Raw genomic sequence first — 19,464 nt, forward strand, 5'->3', positions numbered from 1 at the left:
ACTCCTCCAGAGCTAGCTTGACCGCCAGCAGCTCCCGGTTGCCGATGTCATAGTTACATTCTGCCGGACTGAGCCTGTGGGAAAAATAGGCGCAGGGATGCACCTTCCCATCGTGGGCAGACCGCTGAGACAAGACCGCGCCTACTCCGACGTCGGAAGCGTCAACCTCGACGATGAACTGGCATACAGGATCTGGAACAGACAAGACAGGAGCAGAGATAAAACGAGACCTTAATTTATCAAAGGCAACCTGAGCCTGCTGATTCCACCTGAAAGGGTTCTTAGTGGAGGTCAACATGGTAAGGGGTGCAGCAATCTGACCAAAGTTTCTGACGAATCGCCGGTAAAAGTTGGCGAATTTCAGGAAACGCTGCAGTTCCTTACGAGAGTCGGGTATGGGCCACTTGGCGACAGCCTCTGTCTTGGCGGGATCAGCCTGGATACCCGAAGTGGATACTATGTGGCCAAGGAATGTCACAGACTCGGCATGGAACTCGCACTTCTCCGCTTTGACAAAGAGTCGATTCTCGAGCAGGCGTTGGAGAACCCATCTAACGTGCTGGGTGTGTTCTTGGGGAGAAGAGGAAAATATCAAAATATCGTCCAGGTACACAAAGACAAACTGAGTGATCATGTCGCCCAGAACGCTATTGACTAGGCCCTGGAAGACAGCCGGAGCATTGGTGAGACCGAAGGGAAGCACCAAATACTCGTAGTGTCCCGTAGGTGTGTTAAATGCTGTCTTCCACTCATCTCCCTCCCGAATGCGGACGAGGTGATAGGCGTTACGGAGGTCTAACTTGGTGAAGACCTTGGCTCCCTGCAACAATTCAAAGGCAGAAGACATGAGAGGTAAGGGGTACCTGTTCTTAACCGTAATGTCGTTCAAACCTCGATAGTCAATACAAGGGCGAAGAGAGCCATCCTTCTTTTGAACAAAGAAGAATCCGGCGCCAGCGGGGGAAGAGGAGCGGCAGATGAGTCCAGCCTGTAGCGAATCGCGAATGTACTGGTCCATGGCCTCTCTCTCAGGACCGGACAGGGAAAATAAGCGACCCCTGGGTGGAGAAGTGCCGGGAAGGAGGTCGATGACGCAGTCGTAGGGGCGATGAGGAGGAAGCGAGGTGGCCCGGGACTTGCTGAAGACTCCACTGAGATCGTGGTACTCCGCCGGGACTGAGGTCAGATCGACCGGTTCCATCTGAAGAGCACAAGAGACAGAGACAGGAGACAGGGCAGGACCAAGACAAGATACATGACAAGATGGGCTCCAAGAAAGAATAGTGCTATTTACCCAATCAACGTGAGGACCATGCTGTAACAACCACGGATGCCCGAGAACAATGACATTGCTGGGGGACTCGAGTATGTACAGCACGATGTTCTCACGATGATTCCCAGAAATGAACAAACTTATGCTAGGGGTGCAGTGAGTGACGGTGAAGAGGAGAGCCCCACTCAGTGACCAGACCGAAACTGGATTGGAGAGTGGCACAGAGGGAAGCTGCCATCGTCGAACCGTCTCGCGGTCAATGAAGTTGCCCTCCGCCCCCGAATCTAACAGGGCAAGGCCGGAGTGCGTGACTCCCTGGTATTCCAGGTTGAAAGACAGCTGGGTGCGGGAGGTTCCAGGAAGAGGACAGAAAAGCTTGCCCACCAGTATCCTCTTTTCTACTAGCGGGCGTTGGCTTTTAGTGGGCAATTGATGGCGAAATGACCAGGCTTCCCACAGTAGAGGCAGAGTCCCTGTGCCAGCCGTTGTTGTTTCTGGAGAGGAGAGAGTCGAAGCCGCCCCAGCTGCATAGGCTCAGAATCCAAGGAGGGCGGAAGGTGAGAGTCGGAACCCGTGGGATCCGGAGAATCCATTCGGCGCCAAGAGCTGGTAGTCTGTCGTCGTCGGCGGCGTAATTCCAGTCGAGATTCTACTCGAAGTGCGAGGGAAATGAGACTCTCAAGTTCTGTGGGAACATCCATAATGGCTAGCTCGTCTGCAATGGTGCTGCTGAGCCCTTCCAAGAATCGTGCTCGCAGCGCCACCGCGTTCCATTCACAGGCGGCACTGAGTGTCTGGAACTTGATGGCGTAATCCATAATGGACGCCCGCCCCTGTGTCAGGCGTGAAAGTTTGGCGGCCGCTTCATCTCCCCGAACCGAGCGGTCGAACAGCCTCTCCATCTCCTTCCGAAACTCCTCGAAAGACGCACAGCAAGGGCTTTGGGCATCCCAAAAGGCCATACCCCACTCCCGGGCTGGACCAGAAAGGAGTGTGAGGACGAAGCTCACCTTGGATGCCTCGGAAGTGTAATGACGGGGCTGGAGGTTGAAGACCAGAGAACATTGGGACAAGAAGGCACGACAGGAGTTGGTGTCACCGTCGTAGATAGGAGGGTTGTTAACATGAGGTTCGGGTTCGGGTCGAAACGGCCCGGCCTGGGAGGCGGCGTCGGTCTGTGCCGCTTGAAGGCGAGCCGTTAGGTCCGTTACCTGGGCGTGTAGCACGCCGATCTGTTGTGCAGCGGAATTGAGACGGGTTACTTGCTGCCCGAGCAACACTCCTTGCTGCGTGACGGCCGAATGCAGCAGATTTGTCCCCGCTGAATCCATCATTGGTGCGATCGTTCTGTCACGAGGCAGAAACACACAGATTCAGTTGCGGGGTGAAAGAAGGGTTTTATTAAAGTCAAACCAAAAAAAGCTCTGCACTGGAAAAGTCCACACAACCGGAATCAGCCGAGGACCCAACTGTCTAAGCTGGCTACGAGGCCAACTGGGAAAACCCAGCGTACGGCAGCGCCAGCAGAGGTGCGGTGAGATGGCAGCAGAACGTCGGTAGACACAGCCGGTACCGTAATCCAGGATCCGTTCTAGCCGGCGTGGTCGACTGAGCATGGAACTGAAGGCGGGGAACAATCCTTGAAGAGCTTGGGGTGATGAGGCCTTAACACTGGACAGGGCAAGAGGGAAGAGGTAATCCAACATCCAACAGACGCATTCACACGACAAGACAGAATACCAGAATCAACGGCAAGACAAGACAAGACTAAACTGGAAGTTAGTTATCTGAGCGCAAGGTACGGGTATGACAAGAGTCAACGATCGCACAATGTGAGTGAGGAGTGGTAGAGAATACATAGGGAAAAAACTAATGGACACCAGGTGAAAACACTGAGGGTAATGAGGGACTGATGATTAGCGGCTGGCGAGGCATACACACACATTCACCCAATAATGACAGAACAGACGAGTGCTACCCACGGATCCCGACAACTAGTTCATAGCTCAGAAGACCTAATGAAGTTCTCATGTTAAAGTCAGACTTGAGTCAATTTTTATATTGAGAACTATCTCAAACAATATCCATAAATAAATCCACATAAAATAAATGAAAACTGAAACCAGAACGAAAACGTAATTAATCATCTATTCAACGTAATAATATTTTACGTGCACAAGTGTTTTATATCTTGGAAATGTCCCAATAGTGTTCCATGCCATCGGCTCTGCAGTATGTTGTCATTTTAATGTCTTTACTGTGGTGTTGGCATTGGCCTGTAGGACGTCCAGAGAATTATAAAGTCCCACCTGTCATGTGCCCTTTCACGATCAACATATTCTTTTTCTTCACCCCAGCAGAAATGACATGAAATCAGAGACTGAAAAGTGAAACCTCCGGAGATGACAACAAGCAAGTGATTTAGGTGTATTCAGGAGAAAGGCCACCCGGTGTTGGAAAAGTCAAGCGGTGTTTTAAAGTATAAGTGCAGCGTTGAGGAAAGTGAGGTTTGCTGACAGATGCTCTGAACGGGAGCCTTTACTTTGCCGGTGACATTTAGTTTCCGTGGTGCCCGGTGGAAGCAGCTGTTCTATTGGGGCTCAGCAGAGCAGAAAGCTGGATTCATTTCTGAACGGCCATGGAGTCTGCATCTTTACACTGTTCATCTATTTACACAGGGATTACTGTGTCAGAAGGAGAGTACAGAGGGGAACAATGGTGTTTGAGTATGAAGGAGCATGTCCACAAGGAATCCAACCAGGAACTCTGAAGAAAGATCTGCCGAATTTGTCTGAATTTGTGCAGGCACGCACAGCTAAAAGTGAATTTCTTAGTATTTTTGTCTTGTTTTCAAGAATAACTATCTAAAGATACCTAAATCAGGATACACTTACTTCACTTAAAAGTACAAAACTGTACCTTTTACATTGCAAATAAAATGTTTGTCTTATTTTCTAGAACAAATAACAAAGCTATTACATCGAGATACATGACCTAAGATATGTCTGACTATGTGCTTAAAATGAAGGTAAAACTAAATTTAATCCAGTGTATCATTTACCCCATCGGCAGATTTAGCAAAAAAAGTACATGTTTTTAAATGTTTTTGTTCCATTAAGAACAAAACTGGTCATTCACAGTACCTGTTTTTCTGACAGCATTGAGAAACAAAATAACCTAAAAATTAAATCTTATTTCCAAAAGAAATGATCAAAATTAATTCAGTATATGCTTGAAACAATAAAAAATATTTGCCAATGGGGTAAAAATCAACCTGAATTAAGTTTTACCTATTTATTATTTACTTAAGTTTTTCTTTCTTACCCAAATGGCAAATATTTTTAATGTTTCAAGCATAAATATGATTATTATTTTTTAAATATGAATAACTTTTTTTTTTAAAACAATTACTTTTTACATATGAGTTTTGGATGGGAAACCTGTTTGCTGATCATGCTTTGAACAATCGAAAAGAGATGAGGTGTCTCAGCTTTATTTAATGTTTAGATCGACTCAATATCATTACAGAAAATGCATAAAAGCCTGCAGATTGCCTTCAGGCCCATGAATGAGTGTTCTTGTTCTTGAAAGAACTTGAAAATTTGAAAGCAGGGGCGGTGGGTGGGTGATTGAAGCCCCTCTTTAGTACAGTCACATGACCCTGTGCGCTCCTTTGAGGAAGGGGCCTCCCAACAAGTTGCTCCGGTAATGCTCTCTCTACCTCATGAACCCCAACTTGCCTCCATTCCCCCTGCAACCGAACTGTACCAACACAAGCTCTAAAAACAATGCGTTACCCAATAACATCATGAGAGATGTAGGGAAGGACACAGAGAGAGAGGCCAGAACTGAATAAGAGCGCGAGAAAAAAGATGCCGGACACTGAGAGCAGGGGTCCACTGGGAGCATTATCCAACCCTGCGGGGCCTAAGAGCCTCGCTCAGGATTTCCACACTCCACTTGTAAACAAAGAGCCTTTTGATGCTCGCTCAGCCTCAAAGTCATGGATGACTATTCAATCATGTGACCAGAGAGATGTCCCCGCTGTTCACAAGTACGCCGCAACCACACACGGAGTTACACCCGTCGACATGTTACATTACCGACCCTACGGAGACCTTTCCACTAAAGACAGCAGTGTGAACCTGCACAAAAACAGGCAAAAACACGCAGTGATTTTGAGGGATGCAAAGGTGCATGCACATAAATGATCACAACACGTCTTATTCAGCGAAAGACATTCGCAGGCAACACGCACACACACATTCCCGCCAAGCGAGGCATGGGCTCTATTCATCCTCTCTCTCTCTCTCTTCAGCTGGTGCCGAGGACTATAAGAAACAGCAAGAAGCAGAAAAACATGTCATGCAAGAGGGAGCCTATTGTGCCGTGGAGGGAACAGATGGAAACTCCCACAAACCACTGGGCCCTTCATTCTGCTGCCTTTCTCAAAAAAGAAAAAAAAAAACACAGAGGCACAAACAGCAACACTTGCTCTGCTCACCCACAATGCACCACCTGTGCTATTACATGCACTCAGACATTCTTACAGAGATGTGAGGGGGTTTTATGGGTAATCTTGCAGGCAGACGTTCAGTTTTGTGTGACTCACGCTTGCAGAGCACTTCACAGGAATCCCCTAACAGAGCTTGCGAGTACCCCACCCAGATATCGTCTCTTAAAATCTTCTCCCAGCAGTCTCCCAGCAATCCGCGGAGCTTATGAGCATGTGTTGAGAAACTGTCTGAGAGTTTAGCATGTAATAAATCAGATGCATTTTTACATTTGAGTGGAAGTAGATGCCATGAATTTGGTGATGTTGTAAGTGATGATAGTGAGAGACAGAGGACCCAAGTGCAGACGGGAGGTAAGGGGTTAAACAGTACTTTAATATAATAAAACAAGGACAAAACAAAAACCCACGATGGGGAACATAACAAAACATGGAAACAAGAACAAGGACTAACTAGACAAAGATAATAACAACACTTGACATTAACAACAATAAACTAGACTGACTACAGCACAGTAACTCACCACAATGACACAAACACAACAATGACCCAGCACAAGACAGACGACACAGGGGCATTAAATAAGGGGACAAATCAAGAGGTAACAGGTGTGGGGCATGAAACCAATAACGAGCAATTAAGGAGACGAAAGGGTGGGTACAGAGACGCGACACCAGAGAATGGAAGGCCAACAGGGCCAAAACGTCTCTCTCCACGTAAAACAAGAGGTTCTGTCATGGTTCTGCCACTAGGTCAAGAAAAGCAAGACAAGATGGGGCAGAACCATGACAGAAGCCCCTCCTTAAGGAGCAGCATCCTGACGCTCCCTAAGGAACAAACAAGACTAGACAGACCGTGACAAAAACCATAACTATACAAGACATGACCAAAAAATGTGATACGTAAAAAAAAGTTCAAACAAAGACATGGCGCTGGCTCGAAGGCCGGCTGGACAGTACATGGCGCCGGCTGGAAGGCCGGCTGGACAGTACATGGCGCCAGCTCGAAGGCCGGCTGGACAGTACATGGCGCCGGCTGGATGGCCGGCTGGACAGTACATGGCGCCGGCTGGAAGGCCGGCTGGACAGTACATGGCTGGGAGGTCAGCTATTACCGGCTGGGCAGGCCTGGATGTCGACGAGACGGGGCGGGAAGTCGGTGGCTGGGCAGCGCTCTCTGGCGGCTGGGCAGCGTTCTCCGACGGCTGGGCAGCGCTCTCTGGCAGCTGGGCAGCAAACAAGGACACCGGCTGGATCGCCGGCGGGACAGGAACAACACATAGACAAGGTGTCAACTCGACAGGCCTGGGTACCAGCTGGAATGCCGGCAGGGATCTGTGGCGGGAACAGGACACCGGTGGTCTCGATCCTGGAGGGAAACCCGACGACCTCAACCCTGGAAGGGAGCCCGATGGTCTCAATCCTCGACGGGGTTCCTGCAGTCTCGACCCTGGAAGGGAGTCCGGTGGTCCCTACTCTGGAAGGGAGCCCGGCGGCCTCAACCCTGGAAGGGAGTCCGGCGGCTTCGACCCTGGACGGGAGCTCGGCGGTATCGACCCCTCCCGCTGCGATCCCTCTGTCTGCTGGGTCCTGAAGTGGCTGGATCATTCTTTCATGATTCTCGGGTGAGGTGAGAGACAGAGGACCCAAGTGCAGATGGGAGATAAGGGGTTAAACAAGACTTTAATAATATAAACATACAAAACAAACACCCACGGGGGTGGGGGGGGGTGGGGGAATAACATAACAAAACATGGAAACAGGAACAAGGACTAACTAGACTGGACTAATACTAACACTTGACATTAAACTACAATAAACTAGACTAACTAAAAGACAGGAACTCACCCACATGACACAAACACGACACAACAATGATCCAGCACAAGACAGAGGACACAGGGGCATTAAATAAGGGGACAAATCAAGAGGGAACAGGTGTGGGGCATGAAACGACGAAAGGGCGGGAACAGAGACGCGACACGGGAGAGTGGAAGGCCAACAGGGCCAAAACGCCTCTCTCCATGTAAAACAAGAGGTTCTGTCATGATTCTGCCACTAGGTCAAGAAAAGCAAGACAAGATGGGGCAGAACCATGACAGTAGTGGCCAAAAGTGATGTATGTATTCAGATATATCTGAACAACATGTTTCACAAGACTTCTGTATTGCCAATAACCGTGATAATTAAAACCATGATTATCGATACACATGATAAAATTGTAATTTACCACCCGTTAAAAGTTTTGCCTTAAGAGAAACAATGGTTACAAAAAAAGTAAACAAATTTAAAGTTGAATTTGACATACAGCAGCATTAGTTCATAAAAATAGATATCATGGTAATATCATTAAGGCAAAATCTTTTGACCACGATAACCGTCAGGAAAATTCTTATATCATGACAGCCCTACCACAGACCCCACCGGTTATCCATCAAAATATTAGATGGAACACAATGTACAAAACACCAAACTTGGTTAAAGTATTTATTGGACAAAATGATTTCCCCCAAAAGACCTACAATGTATCAGGGAATGTTTTTTTTTGGTATACAGAAAAAAATGCATGAAAAAACAAACCTTTAATTATTTTCCAAGTTTACAGTCCAAGCACAACTATGCAACAAGCATGCAACATTTTTAGGCTAATTCACATTGATCCAACAAATGCCAACAAACCCCAACAAACTCGAACACCAACAAACCCCAATAAATGCCAACAAACTCAAACACCAACAAACCCCAACAAATGCCAACAAACCCCAACAAACTCGAACACCAACAAACCCCAACAAATGCCAACAAACACCAACAAACCCCAACAAATGTCAACAAACTCAAACACCAACAAACATTCTAAATTCCCATTAACATTGATCCAACAACGTCAACGGGTTTCACACTGACCCAACAGTTTGTTGGATTAGCATGAATTAGCCTTTTAATGCTTCTTAAATACTACATTTAAAAAAAAAGTGAAGACGTCAATTGTCCAAAGTTGGACATCACTTTTGGCCACTACTGTATGAGATATTCTTGTAGATACAGCTAGGGGTCAACTGCATGATGAATATCCAGCTTGGAAAAAGCCACATGATTTGAGATATCATTCATTTCCATAGGCCAAACAACAGTTTGGGACGCTCTACACTTTAGTTTAAAATGTGTTTGTTAATTGTAAGATCCTTGCTCAAAATCCAAAGACGATGAGCAAGACACACAGTCACACCACTCACACAAACAACAACTACAGCCATAAAACCCTAGAGACAACAAACACCAGCATTCAGAGATGAGAAAGATCATTCTCCAGTCAAGCGGGAGTTTTGAGTGACAGACTGTGCTAATCTGAGCCGTACTGGTGCAGGGGTTCACTTCGGCCCCCTCTGGCCCTTCGCTGTTTACTTAACTTTCCCTCCTCTCCAACTGCTGGTACATCTGGCCCACCGCCTGCGCCAAAGAGGGGAGGTGTGTGTGCAGTGCGCTGTAGTGGTCCCTCCACACCCAATTTGAAATTTCACTTTATCTCCAGCCCTGACAATTAGAGCCGCCTCTATCAGTCATGGCTTCAGGCTGGGAGGCACGGCGGGGCGGCTGACAGACAGGACTTTAATTAAAGTAGTCCCTTCAGCGGTGACCATTTAGGCCTAGCAACCGTTAACAGACAAGAGCGAGAAACGTCAAGAGCTAACAGATAGCGGCGAGAGCTTCACCTCACCGTAGGTTTAGACGCTGCCTACCGGCTTATGTTCTAAATAAGGGCCTTTCTGAAACTGCCTTTCCCCGGGGTGTGCATGTAATTTGGTGCTGAAGTTGTGTGTCTTAGCACAGCTTAGGATAGCTGAAAATACCCAAAGCAAGGTGCCATGAGACGTCTGTTTTTCCAGGAATATGAATCATCTGTGACATGTGGGAGGTTAAGAGCTTTCATTTATTTAGAGCAAGTTTAAAAAAATGCACAATTTGCAAGAGTTTGCAGGAACTGCCCACCCCCATCTCCCCATTGGAGAAAGGAACTTGAACTCGCTAACTTACAAGGGACCGATTATAGACTTTGGACCAAGTTTAGTAACTTCAAGCTTAAGACAATAATGCTCATCACCTTGGGAACACATTGCTCAACATTTTGGTCGTAAGATCAGTTGTATGAACCGTAAAGTTGAAAGATTCTCAAATATTTTGTAGCAAATCACAGATTTGTTTGTGGTTCATCAAATATTGAGTAATGCACAAAAAGGCAAACACCGGAGATGCCTGTAGTACAGAAAACACAAGCTCTCCATCCTGTGTTTACAATGTTCAGCAGAGCTCAGAAGAGTCTGGTGAGACCCTGCCTCAGTCCGCACAATCAGATGCAATTGTGAAGGAAAGGCTCTTATAAATTCGTCACAAAGCCATTGATGATAATTGCTTTTGACTGTGGTAGTAGCATCATGCTGGTCACTGGCTTCCCGCGTGCATCAAACCAGCTGCTGCCACTACTGCCGGTGCGGCTGATTATGATGATGAGAGCAACGGTGATGATGTAGGTTATGATGATGATTTCAAATAGACGACTGAGAAGGGCCGCCTGACGACTCCTGGTGTGCAGGTATAATGCTCACCGGATGCATGCTTTCTCCAGGAGGTAGACCTCCAATCCAGCGAGCAAGCAACCCACTGACATCCGCATTATATGTGACGGTGTTCTCCGCAGGAACGGTCTGTAATATATGCTGTCGAAAATGAACATTTCTCGTAAACCCCAAGGTACGATGCTAGCTCCACCCACATGTGGAGAGGCAGAACGTACAACGTAAATGCCAAGAGACGCGATCAATCAGTATGCAAATTTCAGCGGGGATTATAGCGATCTTTACAGGAGCTGGAGCACAACATGGGCGGCTGTTATCTTAGCGCAAACAGAAAGGAAAGAATCTCAGACTATTTGACTAAGAAAAGTCCCTGTTGGCAAACGTGGTGTTAATGGATTTTGCCGTGGGATATGCGAGGGTACTGCTGGACATCATATACTGTACAGGCGCAGTGGGGCTGTGATCAATAAGGAAGGGGCGGTCTCTCTCGGTGGGGTTAGGTGGCGGGCGAGGGAATTGCTCAGGTTAAATGTTATGTGGATACTGCAGCTGTAGCTGTGGCCTGTGTCCACTCGAGTGGAGGTCCGCTGATTGGGGAGGTGTGACTGTTCTCACTGAGCTGATTGAAGGTGTTGGCAGTTGCCATGACAACCAACTGGAGCAATAACATATCATTTTTTCTCTGCTGGCCAAGTTATATACTGTTCTGTTTCATTCGATTGTGTTGTCTTTGGGTTACTCTGTCATTGGTCATATTTTTGAAACTTCAAAGGAAAGTTTAAGGTTCGAAGTTAAGCTCAACTGACAGTATTTGTGACTTACAGTATACGAAAATTATGTCTCTTTTTTAAAAATAAAATAAAATAGAGAATTGTTGGCAGAATAGAAGTCTGTAACACTTTACAATAAGGTTGTATTTGTTAGCATGAGCAAATGCATTGACTAACATGAACTAACAATGAAAAATATATTTTTTCAGCATTTATTAATCTTTGTTAATCTTAGTTAATGTCAATACAATTATTCATGTTAGTTCATGTTGCATTAGGTTTGATTTTAAAAGTGTATTAGTAAATGATGAAATTAACATGAACTAAGATTAATATATGATTTAGAAGTATTGGCCATTGTTAAATCACGTTAACCAACTGTTAACAAATACAACCTTGTTGTAAACTTTTTCGAGCATTCTGTTAGGTTGTGGGTTCGATCCCCAGTGAAAAAAACAACTGGTAGGATTTAGAAAATGTTCGTGTTAATTTGCATTAAATTTTGAACACAGTTTTTGTGTGTTAAGTTTTTGCTCAAGACAATTTACTTAAAAACAGTGCAGAAACTTAACAGAAAAATTTAAGTAAAATTTACCAAAAAAAACTGTGTGCAAAAACTTTCCACAAATTTTTTCCACAAAATTAAGTAAATCCTACAAGTTGTTTTTTCAGTGCAACACTAAAGTACATTGACATTTTCATTTACGCATTTGTCAGATGCTTTTATCCAAAGCGACTTACATTGCATTAGGGCTGCATGATAATTTATCGCGATACCACTAAACCTATGGATCAAACGTTTAGCATTAGTGCCTGCTGTTAAAAAGGAGTAGGCAGTATACTGTGCAGTGTTCATTAAGTAGTACACTTGTGTTCTATTCTGAACGTATCCACCTATAATAATCGAGCTGGCTGCGATATGCAATGTGTCGATATTTTTTTTAATGCATAGCTTGTCCGTGAAGCACGTCTCTGGGATCAGTAGGAAATGCTGCTTGATCTAAAAGCAGTGCGAGTTTGAGTCGCTTACAATGTGCATTTGAAAAAGCAACACCCGTCAAACATGATCATTATAAATATACTTTATTATCATAAAAATACCTGAGGAGGCTTGAGTAACAGTGATAAAAAAGGTTTATCGTGACAGCCCTACATTGCATTATACTATACATTGCATTAGCCTACACTATTCATTTGTTTCTAAGTATGTGCAATCCCTTGGATCGAACCCATGACCTTGGCATTGCTAACGCCATGCTCTAACCACAGAGCTACAGGAAAGCATGGTAATAAAAATGTATACATTGAAGGCATTTGGAGTCACTTTGGATTTGGCATCTGCCAAATGCATAAATAAGCACACAAGTTTGTCTTCAAGGTCTGCCCTTTAAAAACACACCATAATAACTATAGTTTTCACAACAATCTGTGAACTTTTAAAAGAAGAAAAAATAGCAGAAATGTGGTGGGACAAAGATCAGGACTCATATGAGCTCTTAGAATTCATGAGTGCACCATGGCTCTACCCAAAACACCATAACAAACAATTAAATTCTGGTTGCCTTTCTACATCAGTCTTTATACTGCAAAGACTACACAGATTTGTAATGCAATATTAATGTATTTACACTGGAATCACAATCAAAAAGCAGGAAATGATGCAGCTCAGAACCGAAATGTTGATTTTTTTAAGAACACCAGGCGGAAAATAAATCATTTTCTTACTGACAATGGCTCAAAGTTTGTAGACTCACACAAATTCAGCATGATGAACTCATACTAAGTGTACATGTTCAATGCACATGTAGTGTGCAGTGCGTATCTGAACCTTATTGAGCAGTGTTCTTAATGAATGCCCCACAGCCAATCAAATCAATGAGACCCACTGGTCATGCTGGAGCTGTTAGGAGACTCACAGTGTCTTGGAATGTGTCTACAACACTATTACCCAATGACCATGATCTAAATGCTCTTACTATAACATCCCACGACCTGATTCTCAAGTTCATGTGTTCTGACAAATACAACACAGGTGTGAGAAAGCAGCAGAATCTCACCCATGACAGCTCTTGAATGCTAGATATTCAGTATTTGTCACTCATTATCCTGAACACAACACACGGACACTATGAATCCTTCACTTGGTCTCACTACAGGGCCTATGGATTGAGATTACTAGAGAGGGTCATTTTTGGAGAACAGATGGAAGAAGAAATCTCTCTGACCTGCTCCTAGCATTCAGATTACTTCATATTGATGATGTTAAATGACAGTGACGCAATAGGAACGACTCCTTTAAACCAGACGGATTACTCAACCCCAGCAGCCCTGAGCAGCACTTCCTGCTTTTCACGACAACATTTTGAGAAGGTTTCACTTCCCATTCATCAAGTGACACCAAAAAGAGAGGAAATGAAAGGGGAAACGTTTAAAGGGCCGAGTAAACTCACAGACACACTTTCTAATCTGCTGCCATTTAAACTCAACCGCTCTTTCACAAACATGATTTTTTTTAATAGAAAAGGCATCATGTGCTAAAAGAAGCTGTCTGAACCATGTCTGTTTTGGTCTCCAGTAAACCGCCAGGCGGAGCTATTAGACGAAATTGGTTTTAAAAGTGCATTATAAGATATTTGCACATTGATCTGCTGGATTCTCTCATAACGCTTTTAAACTCTATGATACAGTGGACGGAAATGGCAAATTATGCAAGTATAAGTATTGAATCACTGCGGCAAAAGACACAACTGACATACAGTACACTCAGTAAAGATGGTAAACAAAAAAACACGATACTATGAAGACACAAAGCGGTTTAAATCCTGTAATGTCACTTCACAATGCTTACTTCCGGTTAATTTTACACATATGACTTAGAAAGCGTAAATAAACATGACGTGTGTTATTCTGCAGAGTTCAGTAAAAGAATGACAGGCCACAGGAAGTGTATAAGCCGAAGAAAAGCGTCACTCACCGCAGGCACGAGTAGCTTGTTAACTTCCTCCACCGCACGCTTCAGCTTGATCTCAGCCCGGTTCTGTGCGTCCTCCACCGTGATGAGAACATGAAGGTCTTCATTTAAATGCTCCCAGTTGGGTTTTCCTCTGTTCTGCTCCTCCTGGACAGAGAGACATACAAGGGTTAGATTGACTGCTACAGTTGTAGGGTTTGACCCATATCTTACATTCTACATTAATCATATAGCTCCGCAATGATACTTGTAATGTATGTCAACACTAGTTTTGTCTCATATATTTCTCCATCTATTTCTTTAAGTTGAAACTTAAATATTCTTTGGGACGATGTAAATATGCACGTTTTAATATATGATATAGGGAAGACTGGGGAAAGTTGTCACACGGGAAGATAGAGCTAGATCTCAGTAACTATAAAGTTTCCGCTTTATAGTTACGGAGATCTAGCTCTAAAGATATAGTTACGGAGACCTAGCTTAAATTTAATTTAAGCTTTGTGGAAATGATGTGCTCTTACAGTACATAAACGTATTATATCCTATATTATACCCATTTTTTAAAAATGCCATGTTGGGGTAAGTTGTCACATGCTTCAAATATTACAACTTTATACAGTTTATTAACTACAATATTTGTTGGCCAAAACAATGGTTGGGTATTTTCTGTTGTATTTGTTTTCTTTTAATTTACTATTTTATCGTTTTGCTGGAAAGCCTATAATGGCTGGTTCCACTATGACAATTTACCCCATATAGTGTGACCAAATGCGTGTTGAATGAACTGTATCATTGCTTCAGGGTAATAACAAAGTAAATGTTCAATAGTTGTATTGTAGCTAAGGTTTGTATCTATAAAAACAATATCTTTCCTGAATAGTATTCACTAGCATGAAACGTGTGACAACTTGCCCCAGTGGTTTTCCAATGTGTATCTTGCTACTATACAGTACGTTCAGAATAGAACACAAGTGTACTACTTAATGAACACTGCACAGTATACTGCCTAGTCCTTTTTAACAGCAGGTACTAATGCTAAACGTTTGATCCATTTAACACATTGGTAATACATTTTCTTCAATTTTGTATAGAAATGGCGTAATGTTGTTCGATTTAAATATACAGTGCAAAGATGTTACACAAGGCTTAATTATAGTTCATTTGTCAAACTGAATGTGAAAGGTCAAGTTCAGTCACTTTTCCAGCATTTGTCCAGTCTCTGTACATTCACTTAAGTGATGACAGGCTATATTTACATTAATGCTTTGCCAAAACAAGCACTTTAAACAATAAGCAAATTTGAACAAATTTGAATGACAAAAAAAGAATTGACTGATAGCATTATTCATTTATTTCAAAATAATTACATATAATATTATTATCGTGAATTCTTTGTCCATTATAAGTGTGTAGTTAAAATCTGTTATACTTCTAACATCTTTAGCACACAGTAAACAACACACACTGCAGTAAAAGTATGGCAGTATTCAATTCCAAACACAGCCTTTGTACAAGTTGAAGTTCAAGAAAGAAAATTGGGTCTTGTTTCAACTCCTACTCTTGTGGTACGGTTTCATACTTTGATAGGACCAAAGTTACTGCAAAACTAATAAAAAACAGACTACAACGGCAGAGGATGTGCAAGATAAAAAACGAGATGCAGCTTCTTTGATCTGCTGCTTGCTACCAAAGCAGAAATCAAAATGCCATGTACATGACATCCAGTGAGATGCTGTTGTATAAAAAAGACCTCAAAAACAGCTCGTACGGAATCAAAACAGGCATAGGCACGGGCTTACAAAACAACCAAAGACACGGTTTTGCAGTTCTATTTGCTGCCACTAGTATTGGAAATTTCAAACAACACCTTTAAAACTGAAGTCTAAACTGCACGACACAGTACACAGACTTGAAAAACAAACCCATCGAAATGTGGAATTAAACGCGTCGAGGATTGCCGATGGCAAACAGCTTAATTGTTAGAGACCCAGAGCACATTAAATTGAAGGGGCTCGATACGCTCAACCACTGTTTGTGCCTGCATTTGGCTTGTTTTTCTGTGAGATTTCCAAACGAAAAATCAAGATCTGATTTATGCAATAATCAGATATGAAAACAGTGCTGTTTTTTGCTCCCTGCGCCAGCAAATGGGAAATTGATGGCAATCAGCATCGGCGTCTGTATTGCTGCGTTCTGCCTGCTGATTTTCATTAGGGATCCATTGTTGGCTCTTCGGTGCGCAACGGAGAAGGGAAGAAACGAGGTTTGCGTCAGCGCCGGCGTCGCCAAACACACTCGATATGATTTACTATTCAGGATAGTGTTATGAGGTCACTTCCTTTTTCTCTTTGTTTGCCCCTCTGGTTTCGCTTGGCTGATTTACTCGGTTTTCCTTCTTTGTGACAAGCGCTAAAAATTGATCCGAGACTGATTGTCACAGCCCAGCAACCCACCCACGGCCACTCTGTCAATAACTCTCAGAGAAAGCTGGGCAGAGACAGCCAGGAGGGACTGGCGGTGCGTACGTGTGCGTGCCAGTCTATCTGAAAGTAAGATACAGACACTTGTTTTCCCGCCGACCAGCCAGGTTGCCTCACATCGGGCCGCCGCCGTTCCTTCTCTGGCTCTGCGGGGCGGCCGGTGACAGGCTGGTAGTCAAGGTGATGCTCCCTCTTCGTTCGACATAGGAAATATGTCCGACTGCGGGGCGCTCCACCAGGCTTTTTGTTTACACCCCTATCGCGACCTGTCTCTCAGCCGCCCATGCAGGAACTCAGCAGAAGAATAATCAATGTCCATAAATCTATTGTCCTGCTCTTCTGTAATCCTTACTGAAGCAATTACAGAGCCCTGAAGGAGCGCCGACCCCTCGGTGAAAAGCTGGGGGAACAAATATCACGGCTTGGACAGGAGACGACAAATTGACAGAGGTGCATGAGTGTAATGAGACATAGGTTTGTACACGGTGAACTTGCATTTGTACTCCGATTTGGCTGCATATTCTGGTTAAAGGGATAGTTCACCGAAAAATATTTCAGAATTTATTCACCCTCATGTCATTCCAGACTAGTGTGACTTATTTTCTTCTGCAGAACACAACAGGAGATATTTTGAAGAACGTTGTTAACCAAACAACACTGGACCCCATTGACTTCCATTGTATGAACACAAAACCACCGAGACATTTCTCAAAATAGCTTCTTTTGTGTTCCACTGAAAAAAGAGACATAAACAAGTTTTGAATGACATGAGGGTGAATAAATGATAACTGAATTTTCATTTATAAGTGAACTATCCCTGTAAGCCTTCATTCAGATAAAGATGTTAATATGCATTCTGAATAAACCAAGACCTGCATTAAAAAACAAAGACCATTCTTTTCCTGCTCTTGCGATTTATTTCAGTTTATTGTTAGTAATTCTGCACAGTACTAATCAACTCATTAATTCTCAAGATGCATGAACGTAATGAATTGCGAAATGTAGGTCAGGAGTTTCATGCTGTGCTTTCATCGTCGTGTATATTGATTTATGTTTACTTCTTTTGAAGTGTGTAATTTACTTGATATTCAAATCTCATCTTAAAACAGAAAATCAAGACCCTGTAAACACTGTGGCTCTGTGGGGCATGCAAAACTTCCAGCATGCTCAACCAATGGTGGGAGGGGCGTGGCTAACTGCTGTCCAGCCAATGGAAGACGAATGGGACTGCTGTAAAATCCTGATGCTAGTGGTGCATCTACAAGGACAACAGTTGTAGGACAGGTGCATTTGTTCATTTTATTATTTTATCTTGCTGGCACGGTGTCCACATTTCAAGTCACATGCAATCTCAGACAAACTACCCTCAGAGAGAATAGCAATGACCACAAGTCTCTCTCTCTTCTCGGGGGATAGATTCAGGAGAATGACAGAGGGCTTTGCCCTTAAATCCAGATGATTTGGTGCTTGTGTAAAAGTGCAGCCGCATCAAAGCTTCTTGTTAGAGGGTCTTAAAGAAGAAAAGAAGAAAGCTTCACACCCTTTGCTGGTGAACTCTGGACTTCAACATTGCAATGCTGGATTTCATCTTAAAATTGTACACGAATGTAGATTCACGTCTTTATTTTCTTGTGTTTACAAAACCTGCGCATCACTAAAACGACACTCTGGTCACCATATTTCAAACATCTTCTTTAACCGCATTTCTGAGGATTTTAGAAAATCCTTGCTTGTTTTTGTGTTATCACATGTATTAATATCTTTCACATCTTTTAATGATGCAACATAAAAAAAGTAATTTTTAAAACAATTGTCATCACACTCTTAATGTTCTGCACACCATGTACTTTAAAGAAACACAAACAAAATGCATGCTGGAAATGTCCCGGGTCATGTGAAAAGGGGCCACCAAGGACCTCCATGGTATAGCCTTGTCCCAGAGGAAGGGGGCTTCACCCCCCCCAAAATGATTTTAAGAATGGTAAATGTGACCAGATCAACATGTCTGTGATGTGTGGATGAACATCAATAAAGTCACATTTTGTTTAGAATTTTACCTTATTTATCTTCCTAAAACCCACTAAATGTTGTGTTAATGTGAATTTGCACCAAACATAATTTTGTTTTATGTGACAATTTCCCACTCTTTCTTTTACTCCTCAAATTAAACCAGTTGTTTCATGCTGCTGCATTGTGACTGACCTTTGACCTTGAATACAGTGTATGTAAAGGGCTTCTTCACATGTGTAAAGACTACAGCACATAATTAAATCTCAAAAGAAGAAAAATGTGACAGGTCATGACAAGGTGTCTTTGAAACAAGCTTTTAAAATCTACTGGTAACTCAAAGCACCGAACAACGAGCTCTTGGCTCATGTGATATGCGCAAAGTGACAATGTGCTTAAACTAATACCATGCTCCTGCTTTAATAAGTGTGTGTGTGAAATGTGACAAGAGGACCCAGAAATGAAATGCTGTCACTTTAGCACGTGCACACCTACACACGCAGGTCTGTTTAGTGACGCTGAAAGCAGATGAAGCTGAAGTGATTGTGACAGTTCTAATAACAGTAATTGCCAGCGGGTCTCAAACTGCAGCTGAGTCTCTCTGACAGAGCCAGTCGGAACAAAGATGAAGGCACCTACATCAGCAATACAACACTCGGCACATTTACTCGGTGTATCAGCGGGAGTCTGATGACAAGCCCTGGGCTGATCTTCTGTTTATATAGTGCTCATATCTCAAATTAGGCTACTTTAATAGAAATAAAAAGGAAACATGCTTGTGAATGCACTTTTAAACTGGAATCTGTGACTATTTTAGGGCTAAAAATAAAAATCAGTTACTGAGCAGGTACATAAAAAAATATGTGTTCAAAGACT

At 43.4% G+C, this 19,464-nt stretch overlaps 1 protein-coding gene across 4 annotated transcripts in view; it reads right to left on the minus strand.

Annotated features, from left to right (window-relative positions):
* Positions 1-19,464, minus strand: part of LOC130559540 (KH domain-containing RNA-binding protein QKI) — an 81,482-nt gene that overhangs the window by 21,563 nt on the left and 40,455 nt on the right. For all 4 annotated transcript variants that reach the window (XR_008963589.1, XM_057342683.1, XM_057342682.1 and 1 more), the window contains exon 4: positions 14,105-14,248. Coding sequence is in view for 3 of the 4 variants with exons in the window: in XM_057342683.1 (XP_057198666.1) it covers positions 14,105-14,248 (144 nt within the window). In the remaining variant the exon portion in view is untranslated. The remainder of the gene's footprint in view (positions 1-14,104; positions 14,249-19,464) is intronic.

The sequence above is a fragment of the Triplophysa rosa genome, linkage group LG9, assembly GCF_024868665.1.
Source record: "Triplophysa rosa linkage group LG9, Trosa_1v2, whole genome shotgun sequence".
Lineage (NCBI taxonomy): Eukaryota > Metazoa > Chordata > Actinopteri > Cypriniformes > Nemacheilidae > Triplophysa > Triplophysa rosa.